Source organism: Trachinotus anak, unplaced genomic scaffold (genome assembly GCF_046630095.1).
Source record: "Trachinotus anak isolate AG129_WGS33_773 ecotype Australia unplaced genomic scaffold, CSIRO_AGI_Tana_v1 ptg000009l, whole genome shotgun sequence".
Taxonomy (NCBI): domain Eukaryota; kingdom Metazoa; phylum Chordata; class Actinopteri; order Carangiformes; family Carangidae; genus Trachinotus; species Trachinotus anak.
The window spans coordinates 11,552,348-11,568,483 of NW_027273860.1; the positions used below are offsets into that span (position 1 = coordinate 11,552,348).

The window sequence follows — 16,136 nt, forward strand, 5'->3', positions numbered from 1 at the left end:
AGCTGTTTTGTTCAACCAACTCTCCAAAACCTAATACATAGTTTATTATCACATTTTAGATGCAGGAACCAATCAATATTAGGCATTATCGCTTGAAGCGATGAATAAGTTATTAAAATGGTTTTAAAAGCACCACGGGTAGAGGGGATTGTTAAAGTCAGCAAACTCGTGTAAATGGCAGTTGTGTGAAAAACTCAATGAAAAGTTAATTACAAAAATTCATGTAGCTAATGATAATTATAGAGCAATATCCATCTAAAGTGAGCTAATGTTCGTAAGCTAGCGTGAGCCACCAAAAGCTAGTAAGTAAAAACAACTTAAGCTAGAATGCTTTTTCATTTGTAAGAGGAAGAATGTGTCATTTCCTCATTCAAAGGTTAAAAAAGTCACTTTTAAGATCATAGTATATTTTTAATATGATATTATTTCATTGCAGAGATGTGACCATGATATTATGACTGAGCTCCTTATTCACATAAATGGTGGCCTCCTCCCTTGGTTTAAAGATACTCCCTCCCGCCATCCCTGGCACATATCCCCACCCCTTCGCCGTTTCGGGGATGGTGTGGTCCAGGAAGCGCGCCTCTCCTCTGCTCTCCTCTCCGGCTGAAGTGAATCAGCTGACGAATGGTATCTCCCTCCTCTCCCGGATGGATCGCGCCTCTGAAGCCGGGCAGCCTGAGCGCTGACACAGGAGCAGGTTGCCCACCGCCCGCTCTCCTCCTGCCGGATGTCGGACCGACCGAGCCTCAAGTAAAAGATTTCGCCGCCCAAAATAGAGGTTACTTTATTTCATCTTACACCTCGGGCAGGAAGCTGCCCGCTTCCCCTCAGCATGGCTTCCAACTTCAACGACATAGTCAAACAGGGATACGTGAGGATACGGAGTAAGAAACTGGGGGTGAGTACTGTTGCACTTGCTGTCTTGCACGGCGGAGGAGACGTAGGAGGAGGGGAATGAGGAGGTGGAGGGTGAGGAGGAAGAGGAGTTCCAGTTGTTTGCGGTCTTTTAGCATCAGGGGCGGCTGGATTAAGGAAGAGGCTTTAATTGCTCCATAGGCAGCCGTCCTGCTGGGAGCTCTTCAAGAGGAAAAACAGATTACAGCAGCACAAGCAGCGGCCAAGTTTCACTCAGTGCTTTGTGCAAAAATACTTCTTCTCATACTGAGATGTTGGTAAAGTCTAGATGATTGACGGCTGGGTGTCATGTGCATGTCTTTGTAATTCATATTCCCCTTTCTGTTTACAGTTTCTGGCTTGCAACTTTATTTCCTTTGAGAAAGTTAGGCTGTATCAAGTGCTCTGACTGCTGCAAAATTTATAGACAGATGACAGTTTTTCAACCAGAGGAGTATACGAAAGAGAAAATGCCACAGAAAAAAGACTAATCTCACTTTTGACTGAGATATTCTTTATAAGTATTATGACAGATATTAACTACACCGTAACATATTAAAGTCTAACACAGTCACTTACAATTGAGCGCCACGGGCTATACACCCCTTTATTATAGTGTCAGGAGCAAATTAACACTATGTCATATGGATTCCTGGAACATAATAGGAAAACTGGGAATGCCGTTTATCACCACACGAATGATCACTGCTCATTCTGTTATCAGTCGGCACAGCCTTACTCTGCTTTAACTTTCTTTCACCCTTGATTTATTTCCAAGAATGAAAAGTGTCATTGAACTCCAGCTGATTTGGTGTCATTGCAGCCCCTCAATGCCATGATAACGGATTTCCATCGAGATACAGCAAGGAGGAAAAAAATGGTTTAACAGCTTGTATTGAAATGAATGATATGTATTCAATTATGTGTGCCTTATTGTCTGACACATAAAGCCATCTGCTTTTGTTCATACTTCCAGCTCATTACGCTAACAGAGCGGTCACACTCCCTCTCCTCTGATGAAGTGTGATGATGGAGGCTAATGATGTCTGCCTCCTCACATCATCACCTGGCCGCAGCAACACTATTCTACTATTGTTTGCTGCTATTGAGGCTATCTTTGATTACTCTTTAAGAGTAACCTTTGTTGAGTCAGAGAAACCTTCACTGCCTCTGAAGGACTTGCAAAACATCCTGATATAACAAATGCAAGCACAAGACATTTGTTGTTGTTAACATGTAAATTAACTCGCTCCCGTACAGTTGGCTCTGTTTAATTGCGTCTTGCATACGCAATTAGCTTGATGCATTCAGAAAAAGAGGCTCTGCATGTTTGGAGAGTCTCTGACTTTGCAAAGCTGGTGAGGATGCATGCTGTGTTGGCTGTGCTCAAGGTATGGATGCCATATCTCTGCCAGTTCCACATCTCATCCTGCTGTTTGTGGAGAAAAACAGTTTGTGTCCTGATCGCCCACTCCCTCAGCCCTACACTGCTCACTGCTGTTTCATCATAGAAAAGCCATGCTGCGATGGCCTCACAGGACCCTGGTGGGGGTAGACAGAAAATATTTATCTGTCTCTTAGTTATTCCAGGCCAATTCTCATTCGGAATCAGATACAAAAACAACAAAATGGAACAGGAAAAGGTATTTGTATGCCTCATTCAACAGGCATTGATACATCGCTGTGATTATTCCTCTTGTTTGATTAGTGTTTCTGTGGGGAAAAATAGCTTGTTGGTGCTAAATGGCATAATTTCAAATATTTTTGTGTTGTGTTTTTGAGAGAGATGAAAATCCAAATGTGTGACAGATACACACATGCGTGGGCGGACTGGAGAGATACACATCTGGATGGAGGGGAATTATATTCAGAGTTGGCTAAAATCCAAAAAGTGTGGTTTTGTAGCCCATTTGCAACATGAACCCAAACATCATAATTACTTTATTTTATTTTTGTCTAATTTTTTACAAAATTATCAACGGCTCAACAGCTCAGTAATGTTTGTGGAGAGAGCATCGTTATCCTGACGTGCTGTACAGAGCGTCTGAGCGGAGAGAGACCTGAATGCATGCAGACCAAGGCTCGGATTTAGTAACATGGAAATGAATATGCCCTTTTTGCTTCCTCATAAAAATACTGCAGCAAGAGCAACACAGACCTCAATCCAAAAGTGGGGCCTGGTATCATTTCAATGTTTCAATACTCTGCCATATGATGGTTTCTTTACTGCAATCAAAGCAATTTTGTTTTTTTTGTTTTGTTTTGTTTTTTTTAAGATTTCTTTCAACAAGTTCCTATTTTTCATTTGACATAATTATCCAATTATGTCCACAATGAATGATTATTTTCATTATGGATTAATCTAGCAATTATTTTCTCAAATAATGGATTAACTGTTTGGTTAATGAAATGTCAAAAAATAGTTGACATGCAACATCAGCCATATCAGAACCTCTAAGAGCCCAAGGTGACTTCTGCAGATTATCTACAGATCCCGGCTAAAGGTTCAGAACTCAAATATATTCAAAAGAAAAATAAAATGGCAAATCCTCACGTGTGAGAAGCTGAAACCGTATCAGTATTTTTCCTCGGAAAGTTGTTCCCAATTTAAATTTCTAATAAATGTTCTGCCTTTTCACTAATTGTTAGGCAAGAAATCATTTCACCTTTAAAACCAAAATCTTAATTATTTAACTTATAAATACAAGGCATTAAACAATGTTGACTAAATAAACAGTCTGATTTTGATTTTATCTATCAGAGCTGCAACTAAGAGTTATTTTATTACCAATTAATCTGCGGTTTATTTTCACAGTAAATTGATTCATTGTTTGCTTTGGAAAATGTCTGAAAATTGACAGGTCAAGTTGTTTTGTCTATCAAATCACTTAATTTGTCTATCAAGAATCTAAAACCTGAAAGTGTTCTGTGTCCTGTCCCATGAGTTAAAGAAAAGCAGCAGATTCTCACAGCGGAGAAGCTGGAATCAGACAGCGTTTTTGATTGAAAACGATGGATTGACAAGCAAAGTAGTTGCATTTTGTCATCTCTAGATGCCAGCTTTCAGTTTTTGACAGTTTTTGATGATCAGTGCTACAGACACATTTCTGTTGGTACCGGTAAAGTATTAAGGGTTGATACTGAGCCCTACCTGTCAGAGCAACTGAGAAGTACCTTCTCAAATGGAATTTTAGGCCAGAAAGGTCCTGGCTGTTTTTTTTTCCTCGTGTGATGGTTATTTAATATTTTTAAAAAGTGTTTAAAGGTCTCTCAAATATCACATATCAAGACTTTGCATCACAGTTGACCTTCTAGCGCTCCCATCTCGCTCTCTATTGTAATTCTGTGTAAAATGTATTATACATTATTTTTTATTAGAAAGTGGTACAGTCGAATGGTTCTCTTTATGCGATACGTATTAAAGTGTCCATGCCAACACCAGGAGCTTTGGCTGAATTCATCAGCATCCGTCAATATGATTGGCTCATTTCCAAACCCCATCATGTGTGAAGGTTGAGGCCATGAGGTCAGGTCTGTGTTCTGCAGAGTGATCAAAATTACCGAGCGGGGCACTTTCTCTCCTTTCGCTTTCTCTTTGTGTTTGTCTTTTTTCTTTCTCCTGGGACATGTGTTTTCTTTTTCCACGGACATGAATAGGAACGATTTCCTACATTAGCCAAATTCTTTGTCTCATTGTTGGCTGAAGAGACAACGGTGCAGTGTTCTTGAATGCACAAGTAGTCTCTCTCTCCTCTCCTTTCTCACATTCCCCTTCTCTTCCTCACCTTACCACCCATTCTCTCACCTCCCGTCCCCCAGCGTCTCACCTGTACTCCCCACACTTCACAGTGTCTCTCTCATCTCCTCTCCCTTATATTATCTCTCTTACTTTTTTTTCCCTCCTCTTTTCTCTCCCTTTATCTGGCTATCTCCCTCAAGTCATCCCCCTTTCTCTCTCACCTTTCTCTCCTTCACTGGTTTGCAGACAGTTGAGAGACTGAGCACAAAAGCATCCTATTCATCACCCCACACTGCACCCTCCATAACCCCAACAGGCTATTCCCCCTGACACCGTGCAAAGGCCCGCGCACACACACACACACACACACACACACACACACACACACACACACAAATTGGCTTGGTTCAGCAATGAAGAACTGGCACACACATGCACCCGACAAACAAGTAAACAATCTGCTGCCAGAGAACAGTGTGTGGATTCTCAATTAATTTTAATCCTGTGGCTTTGTACCATACAGTATTTTTTTTTCCTACATGAAGACAAACTAAATACTCACAAGACCAAAAAAACAAGTGAAGTGTCTCTGCAAAGAGAAAACCATGAAGCCTGGCAGTGTCTGAGAAACAGCAGTGGCGATATGCCATCATCCGCATGTTTCTTTCTTTTTACCTTTCTGTGAAAAACGGCTGATGCTATCTGTGGGATGGACTCCTCTTGAAAAGCTGAATAACATGACCTTTGAGTAAGTTGTGTGTCAGTCTCAGTCGAGGTGCATGTTTCCCAGGTTTAGGATCACTGTGGTAAACAGAAAAGGTCAGCTGTTTAATATTTTCCCCTCGTCTGTCCAACTTTTCTTCCAGCCTTAACAAAAATGGTCATTTTAAGTTTGCTGCAGGTGAGTCTGTCTGCCATTCAGTCTCTCCATTCACAAACATGTTTTGACACTTCAAAGGAGCTTGGAGATCGGATGCTGGCCCAGAGGCAGATATGTAATATAGTAAGAAAACCCGGAGCACTTCACATGTAGACTTCACACAGAGATAGGTTCTTCACTTTGCAGTTACACCACAGTATTTTCACCAAAATAAATAGTTCACACAACAAATTCAACATTGACTTCTTTTAAATACAAACAAATGTGCAGTAGAACAAGAGGATTATAATGTTACTTAATTTCAGAGATTTAAAGCTGCTATAATTAATATTTGTGCATTAACGGTGGAGCACATGACTACGTGTAATGTGAAGGCTGTTGCTTATAATATACTATTATATATTATTATTATTATTCTATACCTCCAATTGCACCAATCACCAAAACAAATTCCTTGTATGTGGAAACATACTTGGCAATAAAACTGATTCTGATTCTGATTCTGATTCTAATGATAGACACACCGAGACTTAAAACTGTTGATTTCGAAACTTGACCGTGAACTGTGTCAATTATTCAAAACATCATCAGTGAGCTGGAATACATTTTTGAGATTCTGAGATGCTATCGGCTCTCTAACCCAAATAAAATTAAAACCAACAAACTAACCAACAGAGATCTTAAAAATATACATATATACTTCAAATAATACACTGCTACTGTAGTTCGTAATGGCAAGAATAAATTCGAAAGGGGCAAAGTTGTACTCTACTACGTCTAAGTGCAGTTATGAGAGCGCATTGGTCAAACCAGAACATTAAATGTCAAAAGCAGAAAACACATTAAAAATGCATTATGTCTGGCCCAGAATGAGTAGGAGTGAAAATACAATCATCCAAAAATGTGGATGTAAACAAATAATGCAGACTGAGAATTTAAGTTATTCATCATTCTAATACAAGGATATCATTTGCAAAAAGGCGGTTTACAGCCCTGTGTATCGATTTACTGAAGTGATTTGGGATCTTAAAATTGCTTTTTTATGAGTGAACTATTTCACAATCTTGCGTTTGCATACAGTTTGTTTTGGGGCAAATAACCGTCTGTAATTTACGGACTGTGTGTTACAACTACTGCAGCACAGGACTTGTTAGAATACTTCCATCTGTGGCCTTGTACAAAGGTTTTATGGAAGTTTAATGTGTGACAGAAGGTTTATTGTACAGTACTTTTGTTACAGCGTCCCGTGCCAGGATGCAGCAGAAATTGACAGAAACAAATACTGGTAATTTGCTGTGACTGCTTGAACGTATCAAATTACATGGTGTAAGACTCCTACCAGCTATACTGGCTCATGGTTAGACACTAACTGTGAATGTTTGGTCATAAGATAAATGTAAAATCCATGAAGCTTCCCTTCTTTGCGCTATTAGGAAAGAACTAAAGAATGTAAATACTACTGTTGAAGAACAATCCACTCAGAGCTTAAAGGTGCTTTATATAAATATTTTGGTCTAAAACATTAACTAAATTATCAACAGAGCGTAAAGACATAACAGTTTCAATGTCATGTGAAACACATTTATGTATTATGTTGCAGAGATATCTATTGAATTAGCATGCTAACCAGCTAGCCCCGTCTTGTCTTGCAGTGCCATTTACCTCAGGACTCGATAGTGAGTCACTGTAATGTCCAGTGTGCCCTCAGTCCAACATGAGAGGATGAAGAAGTAGTGCTGCCCAAGGCAAGAAACCGTGTTTGGTGACAAAGAAAATAAGCCAAACAAAGGTTAGCGCTGTCTTTTCCTTCCACCACTGGAGACAGCTCTTGATGAATAAGGCAATTAAGTTTGATGCCGAACAATGTGTCTTATAGACTGGTAAATAAACAGCTGTTAATGCTAACTTTGGCTATGCTGCGAGAGCAAATGCTGACACATAGCACCTTTAAATGATTAGTTGTTAAATCAGTTAGTCAATCCACAGGAAATCTGCAACTACTGTGATAATTAATAAATTGTTAATAAATTTTGATGAGCATTTTCACAATTCTTTGTGTTTATTTGACAGACTAAGCGTTGAATTGATGAGTCAATAATTGGCAGAATAATCAATAAAAAAAAACCCAACTAATTAGTTGCATCCCTAATTTTATGTTAGTTTCTTTTTTTTTTTAACTTTTTACTGTTTAAACTGTTGTTGCATATCCCAGAACACAAAATCTTTTACATAAATTGTGCTGTACCTTTAAGGCTTTTCTATTTGCACTCAGTTTCAAGCAACGCAGTAAACAACTTCGAAGTCATCTACAGCAATTCAGTCATTAAAGGTAATGTACTGCTGAACAAAAGCCAGTTTTTTCAGCAAGGATGCCTCAAGTTGGACTCCAACACTTTAGAATCTCTGGGACAAAACACAAAACTATCTATGATGGCTGCAATTAATGACAATGGCAATTGGCAAGAATAAAAACTAAGGTTGAAGAGCTAATAAATTACAGTGGTCAGATAAAGACAGACAAATAAGGCATATTGTCCTTTTGGTCATTAGATTTGAAGACAAAATCAGGAATTGTTAAAGTACTCTTGTTGACCCACTTCTGCTTTCTCAGTAACTCCCTCCATTATCAGTTATTATTTCTCTTGTGTTTCTCAGCTCTTTTTGACTTACAAGTGAGTATTTGTGTTCAGCGTCCAGTGGCCTTTATGTGGACAGTGTGTATTGTATTGGTGTGTGGGTATGTTCCCCCTGGTTGGTGCACAAGCACCCACCAAAGCAGAGGCAAAAAAAGTGGAGAACAATGTGTCTATTGTCCAAGATGGCACAGCCATTTAAGATAGGATCTTGCCACTTTCATGCACTCACTATTAACAATGACAGGCCGTCTAGAATGGTGGATGTCAGGAGATTTTTCACCCCAGGAACGGTTTTTGTCAGTGGAGTGTAGAAAAGACACAGTCAGCTGTGTTAGACTTGTGGTAACAATTGAGACTTCCAAACAGCATGGATAAATGTGACTCGGGTTATGCAAAGAAATCAGATTATATCAATTAGCAAATCATTAGATTCTTACATTCAGTGGCCAGTAAGCAGTGTTCTCCACTATGTCTTTCTGAACGCCAAATAGAAATTGAAATGGCAGCAAATTTTTTACATTTTATGATTTTATTTGTGCCTTGTGGGTGCATGTAGCCCACGTTCAGTTCTTCTTTTTGTGATAGATGTTTTAAGACTCAGTGCATTAATTCACAGATATGCAGGGCTATACATTCTGCGGTCACTTCCTTTGGTTTCCATCAGCTTCCTCCATCAGACAAAGACCTGAAGACAAATTACCAGCTCTTATTTGCCCTGATGAATTGCATCTCTAGCAGGATATGGGAACAACAGCCCAATAGTCGTTATTCATTGTGAAAAATGTGCCTCTATTACATAGTTGCTTTCATAAATAAATCTCAGCCCGGACCTCACTTGAACATTTCAAATCATTGATTCCCGTTGTTCCTAATTATCAAAAAAGCTTTTTGTCATGAACAGGGACAAATGTTGTTATTAGTAGCAGGTAATGTCCAAGTCTAAAACCCAATTGATTAAGGAATACACCATTAAAAGACTGGTAGTTAATAATGCTCCATTGTATCAACACTCTTTTCCTGTCCTCACTCAGTGTCAAAATACCAGACTTTTTTTCTCTCTCTTGCTGTCTCAGTCTTGTTTTCTATTCCTTTTGCCTGAAATCTGTTCACAGACATGTTACACCAAGCCGGTACTGTCCAGAACAGCTTTGTGTTGCCAATGTTTTCTGATGAGCTGCTTTGTAAAGTGCAAAGTTCCATAATCCCATCGGGGGAGAAGTCACAGCTCACTAGAAGAGGTCTCTCTTCATGGCTATTTAATCTTTCCAATCCCAGCAGACCCTGCATGCTGACAACACACAAAACAGTTGATTCAACACCTTATATTTAGGCAAAAGTGGAAAGAACAGCCATATTGTTTTTTAACCATGATATCAGTGATGGATTGCAATGTCAGTTAATCCAATACTTTGGTCCAGACTGAATTTATCACAGCAAATAATGGATGGATAGGAAGATTTTGTCACCATGATGTTCATGTTTGTGGTTCATTTGATGGATGGGTTGCCATGAAATATGATACAGATTTTCATGTCCCCCTGAGGGTGAACTGTGATTCCCCTGACTTTACATGTTGGACCATCATCATGTCAAAATTTGTTATTTGTCCAATACTTTGGTTTGTGACAAAATACCCACAAAGCTAATGACATTCCCATCAGCCTCAGCTATACCTGGTGTTAAGCGCTAATTAGCAAATTTTAGCATGCTATCACATTTAACGAAGATGATGAACATGATAAACATTGCACCTGCTAATTGGGTGAGCCCAGTCCTGGACCACGCACACTGCACATTCTCCTGTGCACCCTGAATGACAGGCACACAGAGAGGACCGGCAGAGAGACTGACACACTAGAGCCATTCTTCGTAAAACTTCATGGATTTTTTTGGTCTATTCCACCGGGATTTGTCCCGGTATGCACAATGGCCAGGCTGACTATGAAGCATTTTATTGTACCTGGGTTAAAGTGAATATCAATAGTTAATAAAAATCGATTTAACTTAATGTTAGCTACCCCCCACCCCCCTGCCTCGGCTGGGTGTTGCCACATATCTGCACTTTATCTGTCATTTCAAATCTGCAGAGTTATCTGTGACTTCAAGGCATTACAGCTGCGGCAATAATTTTCATATAAGGGAAACTCTGGTGAGCCATGTTCTGATCAAATATTAAAGCCTTAGATTATCCCCACTTTTTCCTCCATCGATAAAGTTTCTATTTTCACCCAAATCTAATTTTAGCTTTGTTTTATCGCTTCAAAACTATTTCAAAGCAATGTCAGAACAACTCCAGTGTCATGTTGGATTTTCTTCCACTTGATTCTGACAATGAACTGAAGTCAGACTGTTGAACAAGAACATTGACTTAAGCTGTTAAATACAGAGAAGTTTCTGCAATGTGCTAACAGACACTGGCTTTTCCTGCTAAGTCACTCAGAATGCCTTCGCTGTTGCTGGTTAGGCAAGGATGTGTCTCAGTAGTGTTTTACAAGAGAATGTTTGCTCTTTCTGCTAAAATATGTTTTTAATTAAGTTAGTGAATGAGTTATATTCTGGAGTTGATTTCCTACCTTGTGGTTAAAAAAATACCTGTAGTATTACAATAATGTCCATTCGCAGTTAAATTAATTCCCTTAATAATGTTAGCTGCGTGATTTTGAAAGGTGAATGTTATTTTGCTCCATATTCAAGTCTGTCTGATCCACATATTTCACCTCCCACACAGGGCTTGGGCTTTACAGTTCTCTGTGGTACTGTATTGTTACATTGTGCAGATACACTAGAGACTCACCTATAAAACACCAGGCCTAGAGGAATCTATCATAGCTCCATTAACACTTCTGCTTCATCCTCTTCTCCTCGCCTTCCGCCCCTCATTAATCAACAGACCAGCCCTCAGGGCTCTGCTCTGCAGCTAAGCTCACTTCAGTTTGTGTGTCTGAGTGTGTGCGCATATACTATGTGGGCACTGTGTTAATGTGTACTTGCAGATGTGTACATGCATGGGTGTTTTCATGTGCGTATGTGTGTAGATATGTGACGATGTCCGGTTTCCAGAGGGTTTTTTTGTTTTTTTTGTATGAATCCTTGTGTTTAAATGTCGGGCTAAAACATCTCCATTAGATCCATCACAGATTCCCTCAGATATTGTTGTCAGTGTTTTTGATAACAGTCAGTCATCCCTCTCAAACTGCTTCTGAAGTCAGTTTAGTTAATATGTGATCTACACACATGAGTTTTGTGTACTGTATAAAAAGTGGACCAGATTAAATTCTTCTAAGAACAAAAAAAGTTCCACCTACCGTTTTATATTTGAATCACGATCTATAATGAGTTCTTCTCCTGCTGTTACCTTTCATCAGCCTGCTTGCCAAGCACATTCAGTACAGTGTGCAGCCAAAGATAGCCTCAGCTATGTGTCTATGTGTGTTAAGGGGCTTGTCTGTGTGCCTGTGTTCTTAATTTACTCAGTGCGGTGCATAGGTAAACATTATTATGATCTTGCTTAAAAAAATGAAAATTAATTAAAATATTACACCTGATCCGCATGAAATGAAAGCAAACAGCCTTGTTGAATAATGTAAATTTGCCAAAGCTGTAGACTAAACAAGACTTTTTTTTTCATGTGCCACTAATTGTTAAGCGTTGTATTTTTAACGCGCAGATAAAAACACCTCGACCTTGGAGAACTGTACAAGTGGGGGAAAAAAAAACAGGCAGTTCATGTCACTCGCCTGTGTGTTTGTTTCTGTTTGTTTGGAGATGAGTTTGTACTCTCCACTCTCCTGCCCTCCCTCTTTCTTTCTCCTGGGAGTTCTTTTAATAGTAAGGAGGTGACAGTTTACCTCTCGCTGAGCACCGGGGTGACAGTTTGGTACCTGCCCAGTGCGGCATGAAACACTACAGTGGACTCACTCACGTTGCATGCAAAAGTGGCCTTCTTTTTAATTTTGCACTCCATTCTAACGAGCCGAGTTGACCTCAAATGCAGGCCAAGGCGATCTGATCCCCTTTCTATTAGACAGCTTTTAATATTTCCAGAAGAATTATTGCTCAGGGAATGAATTTTGGATAAGTTCTGCCAAGGGAAATGGAGCACACAATAGTAGCCTTGGCAGTGGCACTTTGAGCGGATCATTTAAAGGTCATAATGGGGGAAAAATGGCTCTTAAGAGTCATAAAACAATTGAAAACATGAGATTACAGGACAAAGTTTCGGAGTGAAATATATGATAGATGAAAGAGGAGTTAATAAGGCAAAGTTTTGACCTATCATAAATCTTAGTGGGGGCTTAATATGCCAACTGATTAGGATTTAACTAATTTAACAAAAGAAAGTTTGAAGTGAGAGCAGACATTGGGGTCAACATTAACTGGTGTTAACCCCACGCTTTCCCCACTCACACCTCCCTCCCTCCCTCTCGCTTCCCTCTTATGTTCCCAGTTGTTCGCTCTCATTTCAGAGAAATGTCTGTTGGACGAAGTGATAATTGCATTCCTCAATGATTTCACGCTGAGACACAGAGTGACACTGAATCACAGCCCACTTAATCCAAGGGAGTGTGTTCTTTGGGAGGAAATGAGACAAAAACAATATGACAAACTCCATCGGACCCGGTTCTTTGACATAAAAGTGCACTTCCACATTTCCCTCCCCACATACGTGTTTACTCCCCCGGTGTCCTCTTTGATTTGCAGACCAAATGAGGCTGAGTCAAGTTAGTTCCAGCGAGCACAAATCTCTGCTTTTCTGGTTGCGAGGGAATAGTTGTTGCAGACACAGACCCTGCTGCTTTCCCAGCTAACCGTATCAGAGGAGCAGCCCAGACATCAGTGAGCAAGTACCTCTTTAGAATTAATCCTTGGAGGGAGGGGGGTAGGGGGGGTTGACTGTACCAATGTATGAGGATTACTGCTTTTAGGGCTTCTGATGAAATTCAAATAACAAACGCTTGCACAAAGTGCCCTGGAAAATACTCAGTGTTTCGTAATATCCTGCTAAACATGCATATATTTGCTGGAACAACGCACAGTGCTCTTCGCCTCATTCAATTTCACAGTCTTTATTGATATGATAATCAAGTGGTCAGCTAATGGTAATTAAGCTAGTCAACTGTGGGAGCTGCATCATGGTTGTAGGCAAGAGCTCCTTTCATCCACTTACTTTATATTCTCTTCTCACACAGGTTAGTCGGTCACTTCTGAGGCACTGTATTTGGTTTCCATGTGGCGGCCCCTCACCTGTTGGCCCAGATGCTAATTTTGCTCATCTGATGCGAGCACCAACATACTAAAGGGAAAAATAAGGCTTTGCCCACATTACAGCTAGACCTAGATGGAGATTTGTACTTTTGTGCATTCAGACCAGTTTCTCCTTCATTTATGGATTTAGTTGAGTTTAACATTCAGCCTGGCTAGAGGATACACTGTGGTGGACCACTCTTTCCAGTCTTATAAAGAAAATAACGCTGCCCTGCATTGCTGCTCTCTGTCTATGGTGGTCTCAGTATGCTTGTTGGCGCGGGTATTCTGCCATAGTCAAATCCCTCTTTGTCTGCCTGTTATTGTCTGTGAACGCACCAACCTTGTACATGGATTAAATGGAAATTGCTCTGTGTGTGTATGCACTGTATGTGTGCGTGCAGAGGATTGCTGACTAAAGCCGTAATACATAAAGAGGTTTGGATGAGGGATGGTTTAAAGAGCAAGCAATTGTCATAATGATGACTTAAAGCAAAATTGTCCCACCGTAAAAATGTTTTACTCGTGCATGCGAATCCGCCGCAGCCTCGTATACTGTGGAAAACAGTGCCTGCCAACCTCGGTGTCACTAGAATCAATAGTGGCTAAAATATACGATGGAATAACTTTACCACACTGGAGTAAGCAACATTAAAAAACTGCATTGCTAGATCATGGGATTGTGATTTCAGTGCAATCCTTTGTCCTCTCCTTTCCTGTAAAAACAGTGTTTCCTGCCCTAGCCTTAATCAGTTTGACTGTGTTCATTCTCAGAAAGGATGGATGTTTCTAAGCTGTGACATGAGCAATATGCCACCCTGTTTATGCCATAAAAAAAAAGATCCACCCGTCTCCTTACTCCTCTGCTCCCTCACACCTGAGAGAGAAACTTCAATATTGACCTACATCTCCTTCAGAATAATTTGGCTGCTATTTTTGTGCTGTACTTAAAAAAATGCTTTGCTACAGTAGCTGGAATGGCTGGATCCGCACAGTGTGCTACATTTTAACTAATGTTTTCCTGGGCTGCCCAGCATGGGTTAAACATCTCCCTCGTCTCCCTGACAGTAATAAGAAACAACCATAGAAATGCTTCCCCTGTGCTCTCTGATGTTATTTGCATGACAATTGAAAGGAGTTTTGTAGAATAGCTCGAGAAAGCTCGGCTTATAGATTTCCAAGGTTTGGAAAACAGTAGCGCATTTGATGTTATGTCTTCAATTTGGGCTAAGAAGAAGAAGAAGAAGAAGAAGAAGGATTTCTTTAAGAAATACAGCAATGGCAGTCATTGTGATCTATCCTCGATGCTCTGACCAGAAGCCCTATTTAAAAGTGTAATTTATCATGAATCCTAATGGAGGGCTGCAGCCAGTTGCCTCCATGGCTCTGGACCATTCAGACACATCACTTTTTCAACAGCTGCTCTCACCGCCTCATGATCATTTTCACTCCTTGAAACTTTGTCTTTAGCGAACTGTCTTTCCTCCTGGCCTCTTCTTTCTGTCTCTTCCTGTCATGCTCTTTTTGAATTGATTCTTCTTTTTTCTCCTTTGCATCCTCTCAGTCCCCCCCATTGCCCTCTTTCATTTCTGTCCATTACATAATCATTTTAATACCACCTGCCCTTGTGGTCTTTGTCATATTGGATAGATGGACCTTTTTCGGCACGGAATCAGTTGGCACCTGTTGTTCATCATATTTTATGCCACATTGTGACCAGGATCTAGTTTTCAGCTATGAATACTCTGTGTGTAATGCCACCCAGTCACAGCCAAGGCCTTAACAAATGAAATAAGGGTTACTAATACTATGATATTACATTTCTGGACCAGTTTGGCTCATGAATGTTTGATGAGAATGTCCAATCATGCATAGACACAAGAAAGAGATGAGGAATGAGAGAAGAGAAATTTAGAAGAGAGAAGGGCAAGAGGAGAGACAGAGACAAATCAGGCTAGGGGAGAAAGTGAGGAGGGGGAGTGTGTGTGTGTGTGTGTGGGTGTGGGTGTGGGTGTGTGTGTTTGGGATGGGGTTGGGGGGGGGGCAGTGATTACTTGCTGCTGAGGTAGCACTGCATTACACATGAGGATTTGGAATGGCCCAGATAAAGTAATCTATGATTAACTGGGGCGCGGCTGGCTCACCACCCTGCCAACAGATGTAGTCAGGGGCGAATTACAAAATTATGGGATGTCCAAACATTTTAGATGCAGCAGGAAATATATTTCAGTACGGGGGGGTTGGGTGGGAAGAGAGTTATGTATGAAGTCAAAGGTGACGGCCAGCGGCTAGGGAGGAGAGTGACAGAGGGAGCAGGGCTGCAATTAAGACAAACTTTTGTAGCTGTCACATTTGGCAGAGAATTGTTGAAATGGTGGAACAGTCCTGCGAGGATTTGGGGAGGGGAGCTGGAGGCTGGGGTCGTGGTTGGCAGAGTGATCGCTGCAATGATAGCTGTAACAACTGTCCGACGGGATAACAAATCAAATTATAAAGATGGACACAGCAGCACAGACCCCGCTACTGTCTGAAATTGATTGCCAGCACCGGGAGATGATATTGCCGGGCCTGGTCTGTCATAGTCCATCAGGCATCATTATCACCAGGGGAACACTAAAGCCTATGCAGAGCAGAATGAGGAGGAAGGCTTGATGAGCAGTACTGCTAGGAGTTTAACACAAAAAACTAATGGAAGCATTTTAGGTTGGTGTACATGCTGTTTCACTTTTTAATGTTTGTG

The 16,136-nt window shown here is 40.6% G+C and overlaps 1 protein-coding gene across 2 annotated transcripts in view; it reads left to right on the forward strand.

Moving 5' to 3' along the window:
- The first annotated feature begins 548 nt into the window (after positions 1-548).
- Positions 549-16,136, forward strand: part of dok6 (docking protein 6) — a 45,053-nt gene continuing 29,465 nt past the window's right edge. The window contains exon 1 of one of the 2 annotated variants that reach the window (XM_071485342.1): positions 549-901. In XM_071485342.1, the coding sequence (XP_071341443.1) occupies positions 836-901 (66 nt within the window). In that variant the 5' untranslated portion in view covers positions 549-835. The remainder of the gene's footprint in view (positions 902-16,136) is intronic. The other variant, XM_071485341.1, reaches the window with a different exon arrangement.